The sequence below is a fragment of the Pseudorca crassidens genome, chromosome 2, assembly GCF_039906515.1.
Source record: "Pseudorca crassidens isolate mPseCra1 chromosome 2, mPseCra1.hap1, whole genome shotgun sequence".
In the NCBI taxonomy this organism is placed as follows: Eukaryota; Metazoa; Chordata; class Mammalia; order Artiodactyla; family Delphinidae; genus Pseudorca; species Pseudorca crassidens.
Window position 1 is genome coordinate 131,866,335 of NC_090297.1, and position 19,978 is coordinate 131,886,312.

A 19,978-nucleotide genomic window follows, 5' to 3' on the forward strand; every position below is an offset into this window, starting at 1 on the left:
GCAGAAAGATCTGCATGGACGTGGAGTTTTGTTCTTAAGAGTCAGAGTGATGGGCAGAAAACCAACCCCCTCCAGACTAAGGTGGGCAGATCCTCCCCTTGGGGATCTGCACCTAATGTGCTCCTTCTAGCCTAGCTGACCCAGTCCTGGATCAGTTAGGGGAGCTGGCCCACCTGCCGGGCCAACAAGGGGATGGTACTGCTGAGTCCCCGCCCACGACCACCCCCTGAGGCTTTCTGAACAAAGCTTTGGTGACTGTGATTGCTATGCCTCCGTATCTCCCTTCCTCCTTCCAGCCCTCGTTGCTCAAAGACCTGTACAAATGCCAAGCGGTAACTCCTGAGTCATCACCATGGGTGTTGCAGATGCAATGATTTGATTTAATATGCAAAAATGCAAATCTAAGCAAATTAGGTGGCTGGAGTAGTTAAATAAAAAGGCTCACTCTCCGTATTGTAGCGTTGAGCTCAGCTGACCCTGTCGCCCCCTCAGGCCATTTGGAAAGCCCTTTGTTGCTGCTGATGCCACCTTGAACCCCGAGTCCCAGGCCTCTTACCCTCTGCGTCTGGTTGTTGGTGACCAGTTCATAGATGGGGGCTGCTCTGGTCACCTCCAGCAGAACTGGCTCGGCAGGGGTGTCGGGGCTGGATGTCACGTGACACAGGGGGCAGGACGAGGGGCACCGTCCCTTGCTCTGGCACTCCATGCGGACTCCAGCCGCCATGCGCTTGGTGCCAGACTCTGACAAGCTGGCAATGTATTCTGGGAATGTCAGCACCTTGGGGTCTCTTTCCCGCTCCTCTGACTCGTCGGATGGGGAGTTGCCTGGCAGACACAAAATAAAAAGGAACAGTGAGGGAGGTGAAAGAGCAGGGACTTGCATGGCCTCGTGGCCCCTGAGTGCTAGACTCAAGTCCTTGAGAGGTCAGAAAACGACTCTGAGGGGGTAAGAATGTGATGCTGTTATCCCGCTCAATGCGGGGAACCCATCCTCCCAGAAACCCACACAGCTGGAAATGACCCTTCCAAACGTGAGACCAGGTTTTCTTCCTTTCTGAGAATCATCGGCGCCACGGATCCTTTCAGACAGATGCTTCTGCTGTATCTGTGCTGGATTTATGGCTGTCGGCAGTAATACAAACAATAATAGCAGTGATTATTCTATGAATCATTTTCTTCACCCAAAAATGAAGATATTAATAATACCTACCTCTAGCATTGGTTATAAATAGCCAGCTATTTTTAGAGCACAAAACACAATGGCTAGTGCATGGTGAAGCACCATCATCATAGTTTTAATCATAACTATCAGTAAGATTTATCAAGTCTGTACAGTGAAAGTGCGATCTGTTAAAGATCTCCCTTAACCCCTATAACAACTCTCTGCATGAGTTCTATCATTACACCCATTTTATAGATGAGGAAAGTGAGGCCAAGAGCCTCAAGATCACACAGCTAGTATATAGTGAGATCTGAAATTTAAATCCAGTCTTGTCTGATCCTAAAGCCGTTAAGTCAGAGGGAATAACAGGACTTCTCTGCTTCATTATTAATCAATGTATTAAAGATACAGAATGAAGTTTGACTTTTTCAAAAAGATTTGCACTACAAAGCCTGAAAGATGGGTCCACATTGCCCTTGATTGACGAGTAAAAGGTATTTGGGGAAGCTCTTGCTTTATTTTTGGTGACAAACATTGGAAATGCTTACCAGAAGAGTTCTTCCCTATGGAAGAAAGCATTGCTTGACATTTCTCTTCCAAGCCTTCATAATTTTTCATTTAATTTATTAAGTCTAAAGAAAGATGGAAGTAGAATCTGGTAACAAAAAGCTTTGGGTTCCTTAGGAGATCCCTGGTCCTTTGTGCACAGTTGTATGCCCGAACATGAAACAATTTCAGGGAGATGGCTGGGCTTTTGGAAACAACAGGCAGACACAGAATGTTCCTTCTGGTTCTCAGGCTCATTAAGAGTGCCGAGCTTGAGGGACCAGATCTTTGGGGAAACTCGTTGGAAGGATTTGCAAAGTGGTTCCAGAAGGTAATTGTGAGATATGACTTCACAGCAGAGTTCCCTCTGATGGGGCTCAGGGAGCACTGTTATTCTCCCCTTGTTCGCGATGTAATGTAACACCGTTTGGAAGTGTCCAGGGGCATTTCGGCACTGTTGTTTCCCACATGAGCATCATCACTGTGCAGATGAGACATTTTTACCAGCAGCTCCATTGACACCAGATTCCTTCTGTGTGCAAAGGCAAAGGCTCACTTAGAAACTATAAATATGGAATATAATTTCACACGTGCCTTTTGTTTAATAACAGATCAAAGATTGAGCTCAAGCCCTTGCTAGGTTATAAAAGAACTGCATAACAGCACACACCAAAACCAAGAATGATGGCCTCCAGTAGGAAGTCCAGAAGCCCACACCAGCTAGCCCCAGAGTCAACTCCAAGCCACGTGTACATCTTGATTGACATTCAGGCTCATGAAACTCAGTGAACCCCACTGGGAGGGTTCGTAAAGCGGCCACGACCTGGCAGGACTCTCCTCACCCAGCCCCTGGCCAGGCCTCCAATCTTCTTCAACAGGCTGTACAAACTGGGCTGTGATAAGTAGGGGTGGGGTGAGAGCTTTGCAACTATGATGTGATTTCTAGAAAAACAGGCCCTCGTTCATTGAGGAAGTAAATGAAAAAAAAAAATCAGTAAAGAGACCATGCTTCTTTTCAAGATAAGATTTAAAACATTTCACTGTGCAAGCCTTGCCGGGGAGCTGGAGGGTCTCTTGCTGGCCCTCCTGACCCTCACAAGCATTTCATTATCCATCCACATGTCATCTCAACCTCCTGGGTGAGAAAGTATTCAACAAAGAGGCTGCAAGAAGCATTTCTATGAAATGACCACGAGATGGTGATATCAGCTCTAAAATGACTTCTGTGAGAGGAAAGAAAAGGCGTGATCAATCCGGTGTGGCCACTGTGGTACCACAGAAAATAAACTTACGGAAAAATAACACCTGGCTACTTTAAAAAAAAAAAAAAAAGTCAAGGTACAATTTCCTTTCAATCAAATAATAAAAAGTTGAGTAAAACAAATCCATAAAACTTATCCTAAGGAGAAAAATATAGAGTGAGAGACATAATTGTGAGAGACACAAGGAAGGGAAAATAAAACTCTAAAGGGAAAATAAAAATCCCCCTCCAGAGGCTTCCCTGGTGGTGCAGTGGTTGAGAGTCCGCCTGCTGATGCAGGGGACGCGGGTTCGTGCCCCGGTCCGGGAAGATCCCACATGCAGCGGAGCAACTAAGCCCGTGAGCCATGGGCGCTGAGCCTGCGCGGCTGGAGCCTGTGCTCTGCAACGGGAGAGGCCACAACAGTGAGGGGCCTGCGTACCGGAAAAAAAAAAAAAAAAATATATATATATATATATATATATATATATATATATATATCCCCCTCCATATCCTTCACATGGAGTATAGTTTACTTAAAGGGGAAATAATATGCCACCAGATTTCTTTTCTCTCACTTTCACTCCCCAAACACCCAGAAACTACCCCCGCACCCTACATACATATCCGTATATAAGACATACAACCCCTGCCCATTCATCACTTAGGGTGCACCATCTGACAGACAAATTGGGCCACGAGAGGGCACTGCAACCCCAAATGCAGTCGACCTGAGTGACAGCCTCCCTGCCCTCCAGCGCTGCATCATTAAGGCTTGTAATCGCTGTAAACATTTGAGGGGCTGCTCCCCTTGCTTCCGTCTTCTGGCTTTCCCAATTAAAATCAAGATGCAACTAATCACCTTCAGTATCCTTCAGCCCTGGATTGGTGTAAGATTAGGACGTAGAGAAGCACAGGAAGGGGTTTACAGAGGAAGATGGTGAGAGGCCACCAAACTCTTGTTTTCATCAGAATTGTATTTTCCTTCTCCTGATAATATTCAGGCCCATACAGAGCAGGCCCTGCTGGAGGCCAAGACGAATTGCCCCTCTGGTCCCCTCATCATGCAGGATGGAGCTGTCTAGAGAGGAGCGAGATTTACACAGAAGTAATGAGCAGCTAACTCCCCAAAGCCATCTATTCAGGCTCCAGCGAAGAATAGATGTGTGTGTATGAGAGAGATTTTTCAAAAAGAAAATGCATTTTCCATGCGCCATTAAAGATACGATCGGGAAATACTCCTTAAAATGATGGAGTCCAGTGGTGAAAGCCCAGATAAATCTCCCTTTGCCCAAAGAGAGTACCAATAACCAACGTGTCTGTGGGGAGGAAAGAGTTCAAACCTAAAAGCTTCAGGAGAGTCTGAGCTTTGACATTTGCTTTTAAACCCCAGCTCAGTGTTGGAGTGGGTGGTGGCGAGGTCTGTGTGTGGAGAGTGGAGGGAAGAGTCTCTGCCTTATTTCCTTATGGTTCAATGGCCACCTTCTTCTATGTTCACTCCAATGACAGTCCTTTCTTACTTTGTCTCTCTTCTGCCCTCTAGATCCTGGGTAGAAATGCTCTAGTAATTTGAGACACTATCTTGTTTCTTAATCTATTTCAACAAATACACAGTTTCTGGACAAAAATAAGCTACAATTAAGGTCTTAAAAGAATATAACTGACAAAGGTAACTTCTGACCAAGAATACCCAAGTGTGCTCCCCCCTACTCAGCCCCGTTTGCAAAATTCACCCTACTGCTCTCAGGGGAGGCTGTGGGGTCCTCATCACACTTAGCTTTCTTACAAGTAGAAGAACAGCCAACCTGGAATGTCGTTAACAACCCCAAAACTGCAAAGCATTCTGCAAATACAGTTTGCTATAAATAAATGCCATTTGCTTTAGGCTAAATCTGTATCCTACAGCACATAGTGGATGAATTTCCCCAATAGAATACTGTGCTATGAGATTATTGGCATCCTCAGTGTTCAAAATCTCTTTGTGGATGTGCCTGTGGCCTTAGGCATGTACATATTGACCCACCTAGACTCAGGAGCACAGGAGGATGATAAAAGTGACTGACCATCCTCATGCAGGGTATGCTCTGCTGCTGGAAACTGACAGGTCATGAAGGTGAATTAGTTGTTATGAAGTAAATTGGTACCATTCCTGTAGGATTCTGGGACTGCTTAAGAATCTCTCTCCTGAGTCGGTGCCCAAGGCAATGAGATGCTAATGACATCACAGCTAGAACTACAGAGGCAGTTCATTAGGCAGCCAAAAAAAAAATCAAATGCAAACTTGTCAGATCCCAGCTTTTGGAGACAGCTTAGGACCCACAGGAAAGAAAGCTTGACGTGGGGTAAATGAAGCCCAGCCATAGTGAACTGCACCCTGAAGCCCACGGACACCCTGATTTCCATGACCTACCCCCACCCCAGTCTACTCCTGTTCACACCAGAAATCCTGAAGTTACCCGAATTCACATTTCCACCCATGCACCCAGGGTCAAATCAGCCTCTTACGGTGTTTAGTTATGTCTGTAAACAGAGAGGGGTCAGGTCGCTCTGGATGGCCTTAAATTGAACTCCTAGACCTGCCATGAGACAAACTTTCTGAGATCTTACCAAAATACAATACGAAGGATTCATAATCAGGGACAAGTGGATAGGGCGTGACCCGGCCACTTCTCTCTACACCTCAATAGGAGATAACGGGTGCTCTGGGGGCAGGGATTGTGTCTTCTTCATATTTGAAACTCCTTTCCCTGGTTTAGGTGTATATATCCATTTCCATATCTCTTTCTATCTATGTCTATCTATATATCCATGGATATATATATATTTTTTTTTGGAGGGAAAAGGGGAGTGAATATAGTAAGTCATGACCATAGATTTGAATTTTAAAAACAAGTCAAACATAAAGAATAAAGCCAACGCATCTGTAGAGAGTCTCTAGCCCCTTACCAAAGCTTCAAGCAATCAAGTAGAAAGAAAAGAAAATGTTATCTGACGACAGCCAAAGCTACATTTCTAGCTGGGATTGCTTCCCCAAGTATAATAGAACTTAATATGCTTGCTTGGAAATCCATCTGAATGTTCAACAGGCACCTCAAACTCAACGTGTCCCAAAGTGCAGTCCTCATGTCTCCACACCCTCCCAGCAACCTGCTCCTCCTTCCATAGGTCCTTGCTCAGGAAAGGGCATCAATTTCCCTATTGCTCGAGCCAGAAATCCTGGCTTCTTTGTGGGTTCCTTCTTGCTCTCCCAATCAATCTTAAATCTATGTACTTTACCTCCCCCAAGCCGTCCACTTCTCTGCAAGGTCTGAGTCAGACTGCCTGGGCTTGATTTCTGACCTTACCACTTGTTAGCTGTGTAACTTGGGGGCGGTTTCTTAACCTTTCTGTGCCTGGGCTTTCTCATACATAAAATGGAGATGATAATAATAACTGATTTAGTAAGGCTGTGGTAACAATGGATTGATAAAATCCATGCAGAGAGTTTAGCGGAGCTGGGACATAGTGAGTACTCTCTAAAATTAATGATTCTCACAATGCCTGTCTACTTATCTACACTGCTGCCAGCCACACCATCAAATGATTGGCTCCTTGAAGGACGAAATTATGTCTTGTTCGCCACTATAATATCCCACAGTGCCTAACATGTAATGTAACTAATGCATTTGACAATTCATTAAACAAATATTTATGGAATGCCTACAAATGTTTGTCCAACTAATAAATCATTTATAATGACTTGTATACAAAGTGACTACTCCCTGTGTTCTGCAGGTACTAACTAGACAGGCTGGGTTTAATTTCATTTCTCACCTTGCTGTCCTGGGTTCTTTTGAGATTTTCTAGTCTTCTTTGAAAGAGACATCAACTCAGAGTGAGTTCCACTACTTTCATGTACAAATGGGAATTGGTCAGAGATAATCTAGTTACAAAGATTTGAGATAATACTGCAAAAATACATTTTGCAAATTTTGAAAGTATACACACATATCTTAGAGGTTATTAATGTGCACTGGGCAATCACCTTGGCACTTAAGGATTTACGCTTAAGAAAAGGGGTAGCCGACTGTGGCGCTGAAGAGCAGACAGTGGTTCTCCTGCGACTAGAAAATGTGAGAAAGTTGTGGTCACTAATGTCACAATGTGTCAAAAGGCCAGACTGGTGTCCTGGGCCTGCGGGGCCATGGGTACCAGTAGCTGAGGTGGAGGTACATTGCTGTGGGGTTCTAGGCAGCTCTGAGAGCTGAGCGATAGCATTGTACTGGGATTCAACATTGTGTGGACCACTTCACCAGCAAACAAGGCAGTGTGACAGCAAGAGAGAGAGGCATTCTAGACCCCAAGGATGGTCACAGAGAACCATGCCTTCTGCACTTCTTCTACTCTGCCCAGTCTCAGCCTGCACACTGGAGCCCATCCACCTTTCCCACTACACATTTATCACTACCCATTAGCTCAGAGGAAGCACATCTTTCTTTGGGGATTAAATACTAGACAACTATCCAACATGTTCGGAAACAGTCCCAATTCCAGAGAGTTTATACTCTTGTCCTTTCTTACAAATAAATCCACAATTAAAGACAAAAATCCTTTGTCAGGATGTATCCTTTGTGTTCTAAAATTAAAGTTACATTAAGAGGTACAAACTACTAAGTATAAAATAAATAAGATACAGGGATGTAATGTAAACCAAAAAAAATTAAAGTTAGTGTACACTTCAGCTCTGGTTCTTCAAGAAATTTGAAGGTTTCTTCAAGTTTCTTTAAGGTATTCCTTCAAGAAATTTCTGGAAATAGATCAGATGTCTTTGTTATAAGCATGAACAGCATGTCTGGGTGTGGTGAAGTCCAGTGTAATAGTCAGTGGTCATCAAATACCCACTGGGCACCTCAGCAAAGCACCATTAATGGGATGTTCAAGAAAAGGTGTCTTCTGGAAAATTAAATGTTTTCTTTAACTGGTACTTAGCAGAAAATGCTTAGTTTTCCTCCAGTTCTTGTTGACATTTTTCTTCTCTAAAAATGTTGTTTTCCAATTTTCTGCCGCACTCATGAAGCATTGCCTACCAAACAGAATTAAACCTTTCCCCAAGGCACCTGCAGGTGATGATTTTGTTCATCAATTATGACCATGCAGATGTGGAAGCTGTAGGGGACAGAAAGAAAATGGTATCTCGTCCCCAAACAGCTCTTGAAAAGTGGATCAATAACATAAGGTTACATTTTCTGAAGATTGCCCCCCTCTTCATAGGCATGTTGTCAAACAAATAATTGCCTGGTTGAGGCTCCTGGTTCAGCAGGTTCATGTGAAGCTGAGGTTTTGGTGTAGCTGCAGTGCTTTGTCCTTGCCAAAAGCTCTTAGTCAGCTTTGATGTGGGAACAGGTTTAATTTCGTAACAAATTGACAAATTGGCCAAAGCCTCCGTCAGCCTCTTTTTGGTCAGTAATAGTGATGTTCCTTTTGGGATGAGAGGTTGAGTCCAAGAAATAGCAGGAGAGCAGCCTCTACCAAGGAATCAGTAAAAACGCAAAGACAGCCTTTGTCCAGCAGTGACCCCAAGTGCTAAAAAAAAAAAAAAAGTGACCTCTTTTCAATCTTAAACTTAGTGTGAAAAGGAAAATATAAAGACAGCCCAGTGATGCAACCACCACTTTAAAGATGCCTGAATATGCATCTCTAAACAGCCCATGCGTCTCAAGAGGAACAAAAATAAAATCCAAGAATTCCTGGGAAGCCCTAAAGCTTTTACTACAAAAATGAGCTCTTCTAATCAGCGAGACTGCTCGTCCCCAGTGGGCAAGAAGCTGCCTCTGTTTTGTTGGAGCGTCGTGGCTCTCACCCAGGCCCCGCACTTGATAAGCGTTCAACAAACACACAGGGATGGAAAGAAGCAAAAGGTTTTTAGCTCTTTCTACTGTGACTGCCTGTAATTCCTCAAGGCTGCAACTCAAAGCCTCATTAGGATTCATCATACAGGCCAGGCCAGGAAGCCTGAGTGGCTCACAGGGACTGTCCGGAAGCACGTGCACAGAGCACTTAGTGCACACGTCTGTGGGCTGTGGGAGACCCGGTGGATATAACTGTTGTCCCAACACACCCTAAAAATGTCTTTCTTTCCCTTTTCCTTTCTTTCTCTCCCTTCCTCCTCCCTCCCCACCTCTCTTTTCTTTCTTCCCTCCTTCCTTCCTCCCTCCCTCCCCTCTTTTCTTTCTTCCCTACCTTCCATCCTTCTCTCTCTCTCTCTCTCTCTCTCTCTCTCTCTCTCTCTCTCTATATATATATATATATATGCCACTCTGCTCCCATCATCCCTAGCAGAAGGTACTTAGTGCCTGTGTGTGTCCAGAGGGGTACCTACCACACTGTAACAGACTGAGTTGAGTTTTATGTCTTGTCCATCCCACTCACTTCCAGTACTCTGTCGGTACTCCCTATCACAAATTGTAATAAATTTGTGTGTGCATTGTCTAACACCCACATTTATTCATTTATTAACCTCTTTATTGGAGCATAATTGCTTTACAATGGTGTTAGTTTCTGCTTTATAACAAAGTGAATCAGCTATACATATACAAATATCCCCATATCTCCTCCCTCTTGCGTCTCCCTCCCACCCTCCCTCTCCCACCCATCTAGGTGGTCACAAAGCACCGAGCTGATCTCCCTGTGCTATGCGGCTGCTTCCCACTAGCTAGCTATTTTACATTTGGTAGTGTATATATGTCCATGCCACTCTCTCACTTTGTCCCAGCTTACCCTTCCCCCTCCCCATATCCTCAAGTCCATTCTCTAGTAGGTCTGTGTCTTTATTCCTGTCTTACCCCTAGGTTCTTCATGACATTTTTTTTTCTTAAATTCCATATATATGTGTTAGCATATGGTATTTGTCTTTCCATTTCTGACTTACTTCACTATGTAGGACAGACTCTAGGTCCATCCACCTCATTACAAATAGCTCAATTTCTTTTTATGCCTGAGTAATATTCCATTGTATACATGTGCCACATCTTCTTTATCCTTTCATCTGTCAGTGAACACTTAGGTTGCTTCCATGTTCTGGCTATTGTAAATAGAGCTGCAGTGAACACTGTGGTACATGACTCTTTTTGAATTATGGCTTTCTCAGGGTATATGCCCAGTAGTGGGATTGCTGGGTCATATGGTAGTTCTATTTTTAGCTTTTTAAGGAACCTCCATACTGTTCTCCATAGTGGCTGTACCAATTCACATTCCCACCAGCAGTGCAGGAGTGTTCCCTTTTCTCCACACCCTCTCCAGCATTTATTGTTTGTAGATTTTTTGATGATGGCCATTCTGGTGTGAGATGATATCTCATTGTAGTTTTGATTTGCATTTCTCTAATGATTAATGATGTTGAGCATTCTTTCATGTGTTTGTTGGCAATCTGTATATCTTCTTTGGAGAAATGTCTATTTAGGTCTTCTGCCCATTTTTGGATTGGGTTGTTTGTTTTTTTGTTACTGAGCTGCATGAGCTGCTTATAAATTGTGGAGATTAATCCTTTGTCAGTTGCTTCATTTGCAAATATTTTCTCCCATTCTGAGGGTTGTCTCTTGGTCTTGTTTATGGTTTCCTTTGCTGTGCAAAAGCTTTGAAGTTTCATTAGGTCCCATTTGTTTATTTTTGTTTTTATTTCCATTTCTCTAGGAGGTGGGTCAAAAAGGATCTTGCTGTGATTTATGTCATAGAGTGTTCTGCCTATGTTTTCCTCTAAGAGTTTGATAGTTTCTGGCCTTACATTTAGGTCTTTAATCCATTTTGAGCTTATTTTTGTAACACCCACATTCATAATGTTTACATGATTCCGGTTTTTCATTTGCCTGTTACAGTCTCATATCTTTATTCACCAAATGCCTCTCATGTGACTCTCGGTGGATGGCCAAGGTTTTCGTTCATATCAAATCTTTCCTGTTTCGTTTCCTAAGGCTGCCATAACAAATGACACCACATGAGTGGCTTAAAACAACAAAAATTTATTTCTCCAGTTCTGGGGGTTAAAAGTCGAAAGCCATGATGTCGGCAGGACCACAGTCCCTCTGGAGGCTCTAGGGGAGGATCCTTCCTGCCTCTTCTAGCTTCTGGTGGCTCCTGGCAATCCTTGGTGTTTCTTGGCTTCTAGTTGCATCACTCCAATCTTGGCCTCAGGTGTTACCTGGCCCTCTTCTGTGTCTGTGTCCAAATCTCCCTCTGCCTTCTCTTATAAAGACACAAGGCCCACCCTAAATCCAGGATAACCTCATCCAAATTACATCAGCAAAGACCCTATTTCCAAATAAGGTCACAATGTGAGGTTCCAGATGGACATTGATTTTGGGGGGACACTATCCAACCCACTGGAGCAGCCATAGCCTCTAACACTGTGACACTGACAGTCAGTCCTGCCCTGCCCCACAGCCAGTGACGATGCACTGGCTGGCCATCTGGGGGCTGGCCATCCATCCCTTTGACCTCCTCCCAGCACAATGGGAAGAGGGAAGAAGTCTCCAGCTCCATCAGCGTCCCCAGCCCAGCCGCAGCTGTGTGTAGCCAGACTGAAGATGGCCCCCAAGGCCTCAGAGGATCAAGAACCAGCCCTGAAGCCCTGTACTTTGGCTAAATCTCAATGGCATCAGAGTCCCCCATCTCATCCACAGGCCAGCTGATGATTCTCATGTACCTCCTCCTGGTAGAGAAGAGGAGAACCGGCCAAAGGGACCTGGGCCACAGAGGCTGTCCCCTTAACTCATTGTTCTTGCCTTTTCAAACTCCATCATGAAGTAGATTTCTCTGTGAAATGGATGATCATTGCCAGGCATTTTTTTTTAAAGTACAATTATCAACATGAAGATTATTGATGATAACACCACATCTTATAGCTTACAATGCATGGTATCATTTTTTTATCCATTTTCTTTAATTTTTGAAAATTCAACTTGTGATTCCAAATGGTAAAGATAGTTAAAAAAAAAAGTTAATATCTTCTTGGCTTGATACTAAATTTACTGTAGTTATTATTCCAATAACTATCCATTGCATTAAAGCTTTTTCCAAACCAGCATAAATAAATAAATAAATAAACAAACAAACAAACCTGACATAAGAGATTCAGAGTCACAGCCTTCCGGATGTGCAGAGCTGCAGTAGATTATCCCTGCTGATTTGCTACAGACAGAGCAGCATGGAGAGAGGGAGTGGGAGGGAGGACGAGGCTGGGAGAGAGGTGAAAATGAGGAACACCTGCGGGATTAGTTATTTTCAAATCTCCATTAGCAGAAAGACCACATGAGGAGTGGGCAAGCTCAGCAGGGCCAACAGGAAAGAACTTTCTGTGCCCCTGTCTGGAGATTAAAGGCTTTTTTCCCCAGTCTTGTTTTCCAGTCTGGAAGGCTGAGATGAGGAGCCAAGTGTGCACCCCCAGACCACTCAGGGGCCGGTGCCTTCCCTCTTTCCTGGTGCTCCCCAAGAAGGAGCCAGAAAAACACAGGGGAATAGCCCGGGGTCAAGTAGAGGGAGAAAACTAATAGAAACAGAGAGAGCGTAGAGAACAGAGAGCTCCCTGCACCAGCTCTGGCCTCTGCCAATGTTGAGGGCTCCACTGGGGGCCTCTGTGAGCTTCTGGCCATATCCACAGAGTGAAATTGACGATTCCCTTTGTTCACCACGCGCGTTATTTCTCAGCTGGGGGTGCCCATGAGCGCCTTTAGCTTTGCCAGGACCATCAGCCCAGCAACATTCTCTTTGTGACTCCACTGATTCCATCTCTTCTCCTATTGGTTCCAGCTCCTACCTCGTCACCTCTTTTCTTTCTCGCTGCAAACCTGGACAAGAGGAGTACAGTCTGGGGACACCCCATGACGATTCTGGAATGGGTAAAACTGACATATGACCATGGCTTGCCTTGCCTCCACATTATAAAAACTTGGCAGTCCGCTGTGTGTGGGGGGGGGGGGGAGGGAGGGAGAGAGAGAGAGAGAGAGAGAGAGGGAGGGAGGGAGGGAGGGAGAGAGAGAGAGAGAGAGAGCGAGAGAGAGAGAGAGAGAGAGAGAGAGAGAGAGAGAGAGAGAGAGAGAGAGTGTGTGTGTGTGTGTGTGTGTGTGTGCGCGCGCGCGCACACACGCGGGATGCTAACCTGAGTTACCGGGGCAGGCGGGAGTCTTCGGGGCTTGTGTGGCTCCACAGCAAGAGATCTGATGCCTTGCTGGGTGCTGCAAGGACTCGCTTATAAATATCTTTAACTACCAAATGGTCTAGAAATTTTTAATAAAAATATTATTCAATAATACTACTACTCCAACCGGCAAGGGTATGTTGTAACGGTCTCCATTTTCCTCTCGATGCTCATCTAGCTTCTGTTTTGCAAATGAATTTGGGTGTTAAATCCTTTTGTTGCCCTGACCAATTTATTCTGCAAATTAACTATGTATGAGAGGACTTAAAGTCTATTACCACTTAGCTTTGCCTCACTGAAATTTATGCTGCTCTCCTGCTCCTGGGAGCCCTGAGCTCAAATAGACTGTGGCTCCTGATGGCGAGTGTGGATTCCACACAAGTCCCACACCTCTTGGTCCTCTTGAGTTTAAAATGCACTGAGTGGACCAGGCTCTTTTCATCTCCCAGTAACCTGTGCCCTCTCTTATCAGACTCTCTGGTCTCTGCAGCTGCCTGTCCAAACTTAATGAAACTCTCACCACACTGGTTTGTGTGGGCCACTCAGTGGCTCAGCCTGGTTGCAACACCATCTGTAAATGGTGGAAAGAGCCGGATGCATGGGAGAGCAAGGGTTACAAGATGAAGAGGATGGCAATGAATGGAGCATGGCTGCTAAGCCCATGAATATCTTAGATTGTATTAAGAAAGTGCAGTGACCAAGGTGATGGAGAGAGACAGTGCCTTGTCAAGCCACATGCCTTGAGTTGCTTTAGGATTGAGAGTCACAAGTGCGGAGAGACTCCAATGAAAGGCCAGGCAGTCAGGATTCCGGGGCACCTGGAGACAGTGTCATGTGAACACTGGCTGAAGGAATCGGGGCAGTTAGAATGGATACAGGGAGACTTGGAAGCAGACTTAGCAGTGCTCTCTGTAAATATCTGAAGGGCTGTCATGTGGAAGAGGGAGCTCATGAATTCTGTGTATCTCAGAGGGCAGAATGGAGATCCAAGGGAGGGATCTTATTAAGTGAGAGGGAGGTGAGTTGACTGAATCACAAATTTTCATTGAGTGCTACTATGTGTCAGGTACAGTACTCAGTGCTAAGGTACACAGATAAATAAGAAAAAAGAAAGCTCATTTTCCAGTGTGCATGGAGGGAGGAGTAGATGGAAAAGGAGACAATGATATGACAGGGAGTGATATTAGAGGCATGGAAGACAGGCTTTGGGTACACATAGGAGGAAGTTTTGAAACCTACGCCTGAGGGTGGGGAGGCTAAATTCCTGGAAGCCTCTTGATTCCTTCAAGGACAATTTTTATATTAATCTATAACTGATACCAAGTAGGATGGGCAGCCTTGGAGATGACGTGCATTGGCTAGCAGCAGGGTTCTTGTAGATGCCAGACAGCCGCTTGTCAGGGATGTCACAGCAGGGGAGCATTTCAGAAGAATGAGTTCCACGTCTCCCCCCCTTTTTTTTTTTTTTAATTCTTGTGTTCATGGTTTATTACAGTCAAAGGATACAGATTAAGATCAGCAAAGAGAAAAGTCCAGGAGAAACTAGACGTGAGCTTCCAGTGGAGTCATATAGACAGTACTAAATGTTAAACGTCTATTATCCTGTGACCTGATGTTCTCAGTATTTCCTTAAATCAGCAGGGTGGAGTGGAGGATATACATGTTACCAGGCACACCAAATGATTCTGACTTCAGATAACATGTCGGAGGTCACCAAGAGTAATTTATTTTATAAATATCGTCAGAACACTTTTTAAAAATTCTACAACTAACCCGAGTATGTAAAAGAGATGCAAGTCAGGAACAGACTCCTTAGGCATTGAACATCATTACTGTGTGGTAAAAATAAACAACTGTATTGTTTATGGAGCCATTCAAGCATCTTCTCAGAGCCCCAGGGTACAAGCAGCCTAATTTGAAAACTACTGATTCAGACTCTGATGACAATGGCCTGAGCTGTTCCAAAAGTAACCAGGCCTGCTCCCCAGCCAAGAGGACCACATGCTGGCCCTGGGAAGGGTGTCGCCACAAGGAGCAGATTCCAACTGGCCTTCTACGGTCCCCCTGCATGCTGGATTTTGCTAGAAAAAAGCACTGTGTGGTCAGTCTTACTTTAGGTGCGTAATAACGAAGGTCAGAAAACTTTTATACTCTTGATCGAAAATAGACCTACTCAATCATGCATGTTCATCTCATAAAGGATTTCATGGAAAGTGAAAAGGAGGGAACACCTATGCAGACAGTTCCATGCAGGGGGACGAAAAAATGAGGGGCAATTGTAGAAGCCAGACCTCATACTCTCCCTTCAGACAACGATTAAAAGGTGTGTCTATATTAACAAATTCCACCCTTAACTCATCTCATTCAAATGCCATAAGGAAAACTTAATCATGACGTTCAACCCAGGGAAGTAATGTAAAATCATAGTGGCAGTTACTTCCCTGAATTCTTGTAATTATAGTAGATACTAAAATAATTATAAATGTTAAAAAGACATAACTTTGTGGTTTCTGCATGGGGCCCTGCCAAGGAAGAAGGAAGCTCTTATTCCTGTAGCAGGGCCCAGCTGGCAGTTACGATAACCAATAAAGATAACCATCTTGTCTCTTTCCCCATTAAAGCCAAGGTCTCCTATAATGTCTAACTCTCTCTCATGCACACTCATGGTTTGTTTTTTTCCATAAAGAAATGACTGGACAGTGATTTACACGGAACAGCAACAGGCACAGCCCCAGCAGCCCACCAGCCAGCCAGACATGGCCCCACTCAGCCACCGAGCCAGCAGAAGCTCCCAGACCCAATGGTGTATTAGGACATGGGCTATGAGGAGGCTAGAGTCTCTGCGACCCTTGAGGTTGGACCACCAGTCAACGTGGGAAAGCAGATGTCTGGTCCTGGAAATGAAGGGGAAGGCCAGAGAGGGGTGCAGCAGGCCTTCTGGTCTCAGGGTAAGCACCAGAGGCGGATGCTGTGAGCATGTCATATCCCAGGCTCCCACCACAACTGGAAAAGACCCATGTTCAAATTCAGAGCTCAGAGAGTTATCATAATGCCTCACCACTTTGAGCTGAAGTTTCCTTATCTGTAAAATGGGTTTATAACAGAACTTATCTCATCTCATAGAACTGTTCTGTGATTAAATGGGATAATAAAGGCAAAGCCCTTTAGCACGGCCTCTGGTATCTTAGCTTTCAATGGCAGCCATTGTTCACCATCATTACTCCATGCCTAGCAGTCTTGGCACCCAACAGGTACTCAATAAATACATAATGATTTCTTTTAAATTGACGCTCAAGAAAAACAAAACAAAACAAAAACCAACGGAGAGTCTCTATGGGCTAGAGATAGCAGAATACTCAAGAATACTCAGTAACAGGGACTAAAGCAGCAGCCTTCAAGTCTGCAGGAACTTAACCCACCAAGGTGGCTATAAAGTCAGTTCCTACATAGTAAAGGGATCAGAAGTCCCTCACATTGTGGGGAAACAAAACTAGGATTGAGGAAGGGTTCCAACACTTGCCCCCCAAAATGAGGCTAAGAAAGCCATTACTTGGTCCAGACCTCTGACAGTCCCGAGGTGCCTGACTGAGCTGGCAGGAGGTAGCAGAGACAGAATATGTCTGAGTCACTGGCTTCAGTACTGGAGTCACAAAGTCCCCAAGAGCCCCACGGGATGGGAAAGAGGGAAGGAAGAGATGCCATTAAATTTATAATTCGTTTATGACAACATGCTTCCACATACAGGTTTGATGCATGACATCAATCAAAAGATGTTGTTGGTTGTCTGTCAGGCATCCTTGCTCTTGACGGCAAGCCTGTTCAGAGTGACGTGATCTCTACCGTCCCAAGGGGACCCTCAAGGCTGCAACCAATTTCTCTGGGAATTGGGTGATTCTTTAATTAATATTAGGGGGGAAAGGGGTAGAAAAGATGCTGTTGACCATGCTGAGCTTTAACTAATTCAAATAAAAATGCTACACGAGCGGCATAAGATTAAATTTTGATCTCCCAAACCAACCTTTCAAGTTACAAAATATTTCTCCCTGAAATGCCATGCTGTTTGGATGGTGCTTGCATGGAGTGGATGGTTTATAAATGGTAGTATTTCAGGACCTCCACTCCACGTCTTGAATAATTATTTACAATACTTAGGTGTTAGTACTACAAGAGTGCTAGGATTTTTAGATTCTTTCTTATTTTCACAGAAAAGAGTAAAAGCAAATCCCTCCTAGGTATCAGCAAGATCCCAGGGGTATCTTTCCCTTGTATCAATCTGGAATCAAAACCCACAGCGAAATACAGAAAATAAGCCACTTCAGATATATTAAGTCATGAATTCTATCTGTTTCTAAAGCTTACCACTATAGGATCTTGTATCTAATTTTCATTCCTACGGTAACAAGTCTATTGGGGGATAATTCGGATATTTGTCTTTATTCTAGTCTAATGCCAAATGAATAAAAGAACAAAATGGAAAGAATATCTGTCCTTATGTGCATGTGCACGCATGCACACACACCCCCCTAACAAAATACAACCTCTCTCCCAATGCCAGGAATTTAAAGGGTGTCAAGAAAGCTGAGAGACTGGGACCGTTTTAAAATGATAGATAAGAAAATTCATCTTTAATTTCTCCAAATCCCTGAGGCACATCTAATTTTGTATTTTCAGAGACAGTAGGAATCCAATGTTGTCAACAAGTAACCGGTGCTGAAATTTTGTGTGTATAGTGGTAAGTACTCATTTCAAGGTTGTTACCATTATTTATTTTTTTGACTGTACATCTTTTTAGACCCTTTTTATGCTTCTGTCTTCAGACTCCCAGGACTTTCTTTCCATCGCAAAGTTGGTTGACATCAAGCAAAATCAGAAGACCCAAACTGGAACTCAATTCAATACAGCAAATACTAAGTTACTGAATATCTGTTTACAAGGTACTGTTCAAGTCTTCTGAATATACCAAAATGAATTATGTGTAATCCCTACATTCAAAGGATGTATATTACCTTATAGAGGCGATAAGACAGACATACAGAATTTAAGTGCTATTTTTTTTTTTTAAAGGATCAAATAAAGACCAGATAATATCAGGACAGTTAGATCAGGGGAGGCTTCACTGAGGAGGGAGCTGTTGGGCTTGGCCTTGAGGGATAACAGCATCCTTAATAACAAGAGCTACCGACCACTTATGGCAGGAATCGGCACAGTTTTCGGTAAAGGGTCAGATAGTAAATATTTCAGTCTTTGCGGGCTACTCAATTATGCCTTTGAGTGTGAAAGCAGCCACAGACAATACGTAAATGAATACTCATGGTTTTGTTCCAATAAAACGTTATTTGTGGATACCGAAATTTAAATTCTATATAATTTTCACATGTCATAAAATATTATTTTCCTTTTTATTATTATTTTCCATTTATTTAAAGAGAAACCACTCTTAGCTTGTGGGCCATCCAATCACAGGTAGCAGGCCAGATATGCCTGCTGGTCATATTTGCTGACCCCTGATCTATGGTGTTCTCACTATAAATTTAATGCTTTGTTATACTTGATCTCATTGAATCCTTACACCTTGCTCTGTATCTTTGCTAGATATCCGAAGTGAAGCTTAGAGAACTAAGGTTATACAGATTTCAAAAACCTTGCTTTTAACCACTAGGCCATACTGTCTCCCAGTGATGGTAAGGAACGCATGGGAATGGTGAAATGAATAGGTTTTCTTTGGCCAGGGGCATTTAAACATAAAAATACTTTAAACAATGAATATGAGGTTTGCTATCATGGCTGACTCACAGTAAACTCATTTTACATCTCTGTTATCACCACATTCACTATTTTCACAAGTCATGCAGGGCATGGGTATAATGTTTAATAACATCTACTGTCCAGAATATAATATTCTCCCATATTTGAAGAAAAGAGAACAGCCTTCTAGCATTTGTTCCAACCTCCCCACTCCCACTCCCACCCATGGTTGCCCAGAGCCACATATGGAAGGTGTTGTTTGGCCCTGCAGGTAATGAGAAGCTTGGAGACATAATTCTCTCCGAGTTGCTAACTTCCCTCTTTCTTTCTCTCCTCATCATTTCGAGCAACGATTCTAGCTTACATGGTTTCTTTACTGTCTACTGTTTAAAAGCAATTTTATGAGCTAGAGAAGATGGAAAGGAAACAGGAATTGCCACAGTCTCTCATCACTTGTTAAGGTGACCCCAGGTGGAGTCTCAATCCTTATTTGGTCACCTTCTTTCTCCACACAGAGGTAAAGTATCCTTTACACTGTCCGTGGAATTGTTCACAAATGTAGGATCACACTGGGTTGTAGGCTTCCAGATTCAATGACAGGTTCATTAGTTAGTCAGTATACGTCTACTAAAGATCTATACCCAGATCTTTCTGTTATGTACCCAGGATTGTGTTAGGTACTGTGGAGAGCTCTAAGGTATGAGACTGACCTCAAAGAATTTGCAATCTATCTGGGATAGCAAGATAACAAAACATAATAATAATAGTAATTACAAGAATAGCAGCTGCTCTCTATTACACATCTTGGCACTCTGTGGAACACTTTCCATGTATTCTGTCAAGTAAAAAGCAAATCTAGACTTAGTAGGGAGTGCCTTATTCAAAAAGACTATTACAAGACATGACTGGGAGACTACTGTAATAATAGGGGAAGACAATTATAATTGGGAGAACGCTCTGATGAGGTCTGCCAGCATCTCGAAAGTTAGAAAAAAAGAGTTTTCCTTTTATAGAGAGAAGTAAACAAAGCTAGAAAGAACCACATGTGGGCAGGTGGTATGAGGCCAGCGCCTTCTCAGGAGGGGCTGTATACTGGCTCAAGCTGAAGGTGGGCTAC

At 43.7% G+C, this 19,978-nt stretch overlaps 1 protein-coding gene and 1 long non-coding RNA gene across 5 annotated transcripts in view; one reads left to right on the forward strand and one right to left on the reverse strand.

Moving 5' to 3' along the window:
- Positions 1 to 19,978, reverse strand: part of ASTN1 (astrotactin 1) — a 329,036-nt gene that overhangs the window by 41,024 nt on the left and 268,034 nt on the right. For all 4 annotated transcript variants that reach the window (XM_067728733.1, XM_067728734.1, XM_067728731.1 and 1 more), the window contains one exon: positions 557 to 825. In XM_067728733.1, the coding sequence (XP_067584834.1) occupies positions 557 to 825 (269 nt within the window). The remainder of the gene's footprint in view (positions 1 to 556; positions 826 to 19,978) is intronic.
- Positions 12,729 to 18,413, forward strand: LOC137211805 (uncharacterized). Its single transcript, XR_010937228.1, has 4 exons — positions 12,729 to 12,817; positions 15,803 to 16,064; positions 17,788 to 17,848; positions 17,934 to 18,413. It is a non-coding gene; the product is annotated as an uncharacterized lncRNA (long non-coding RNA).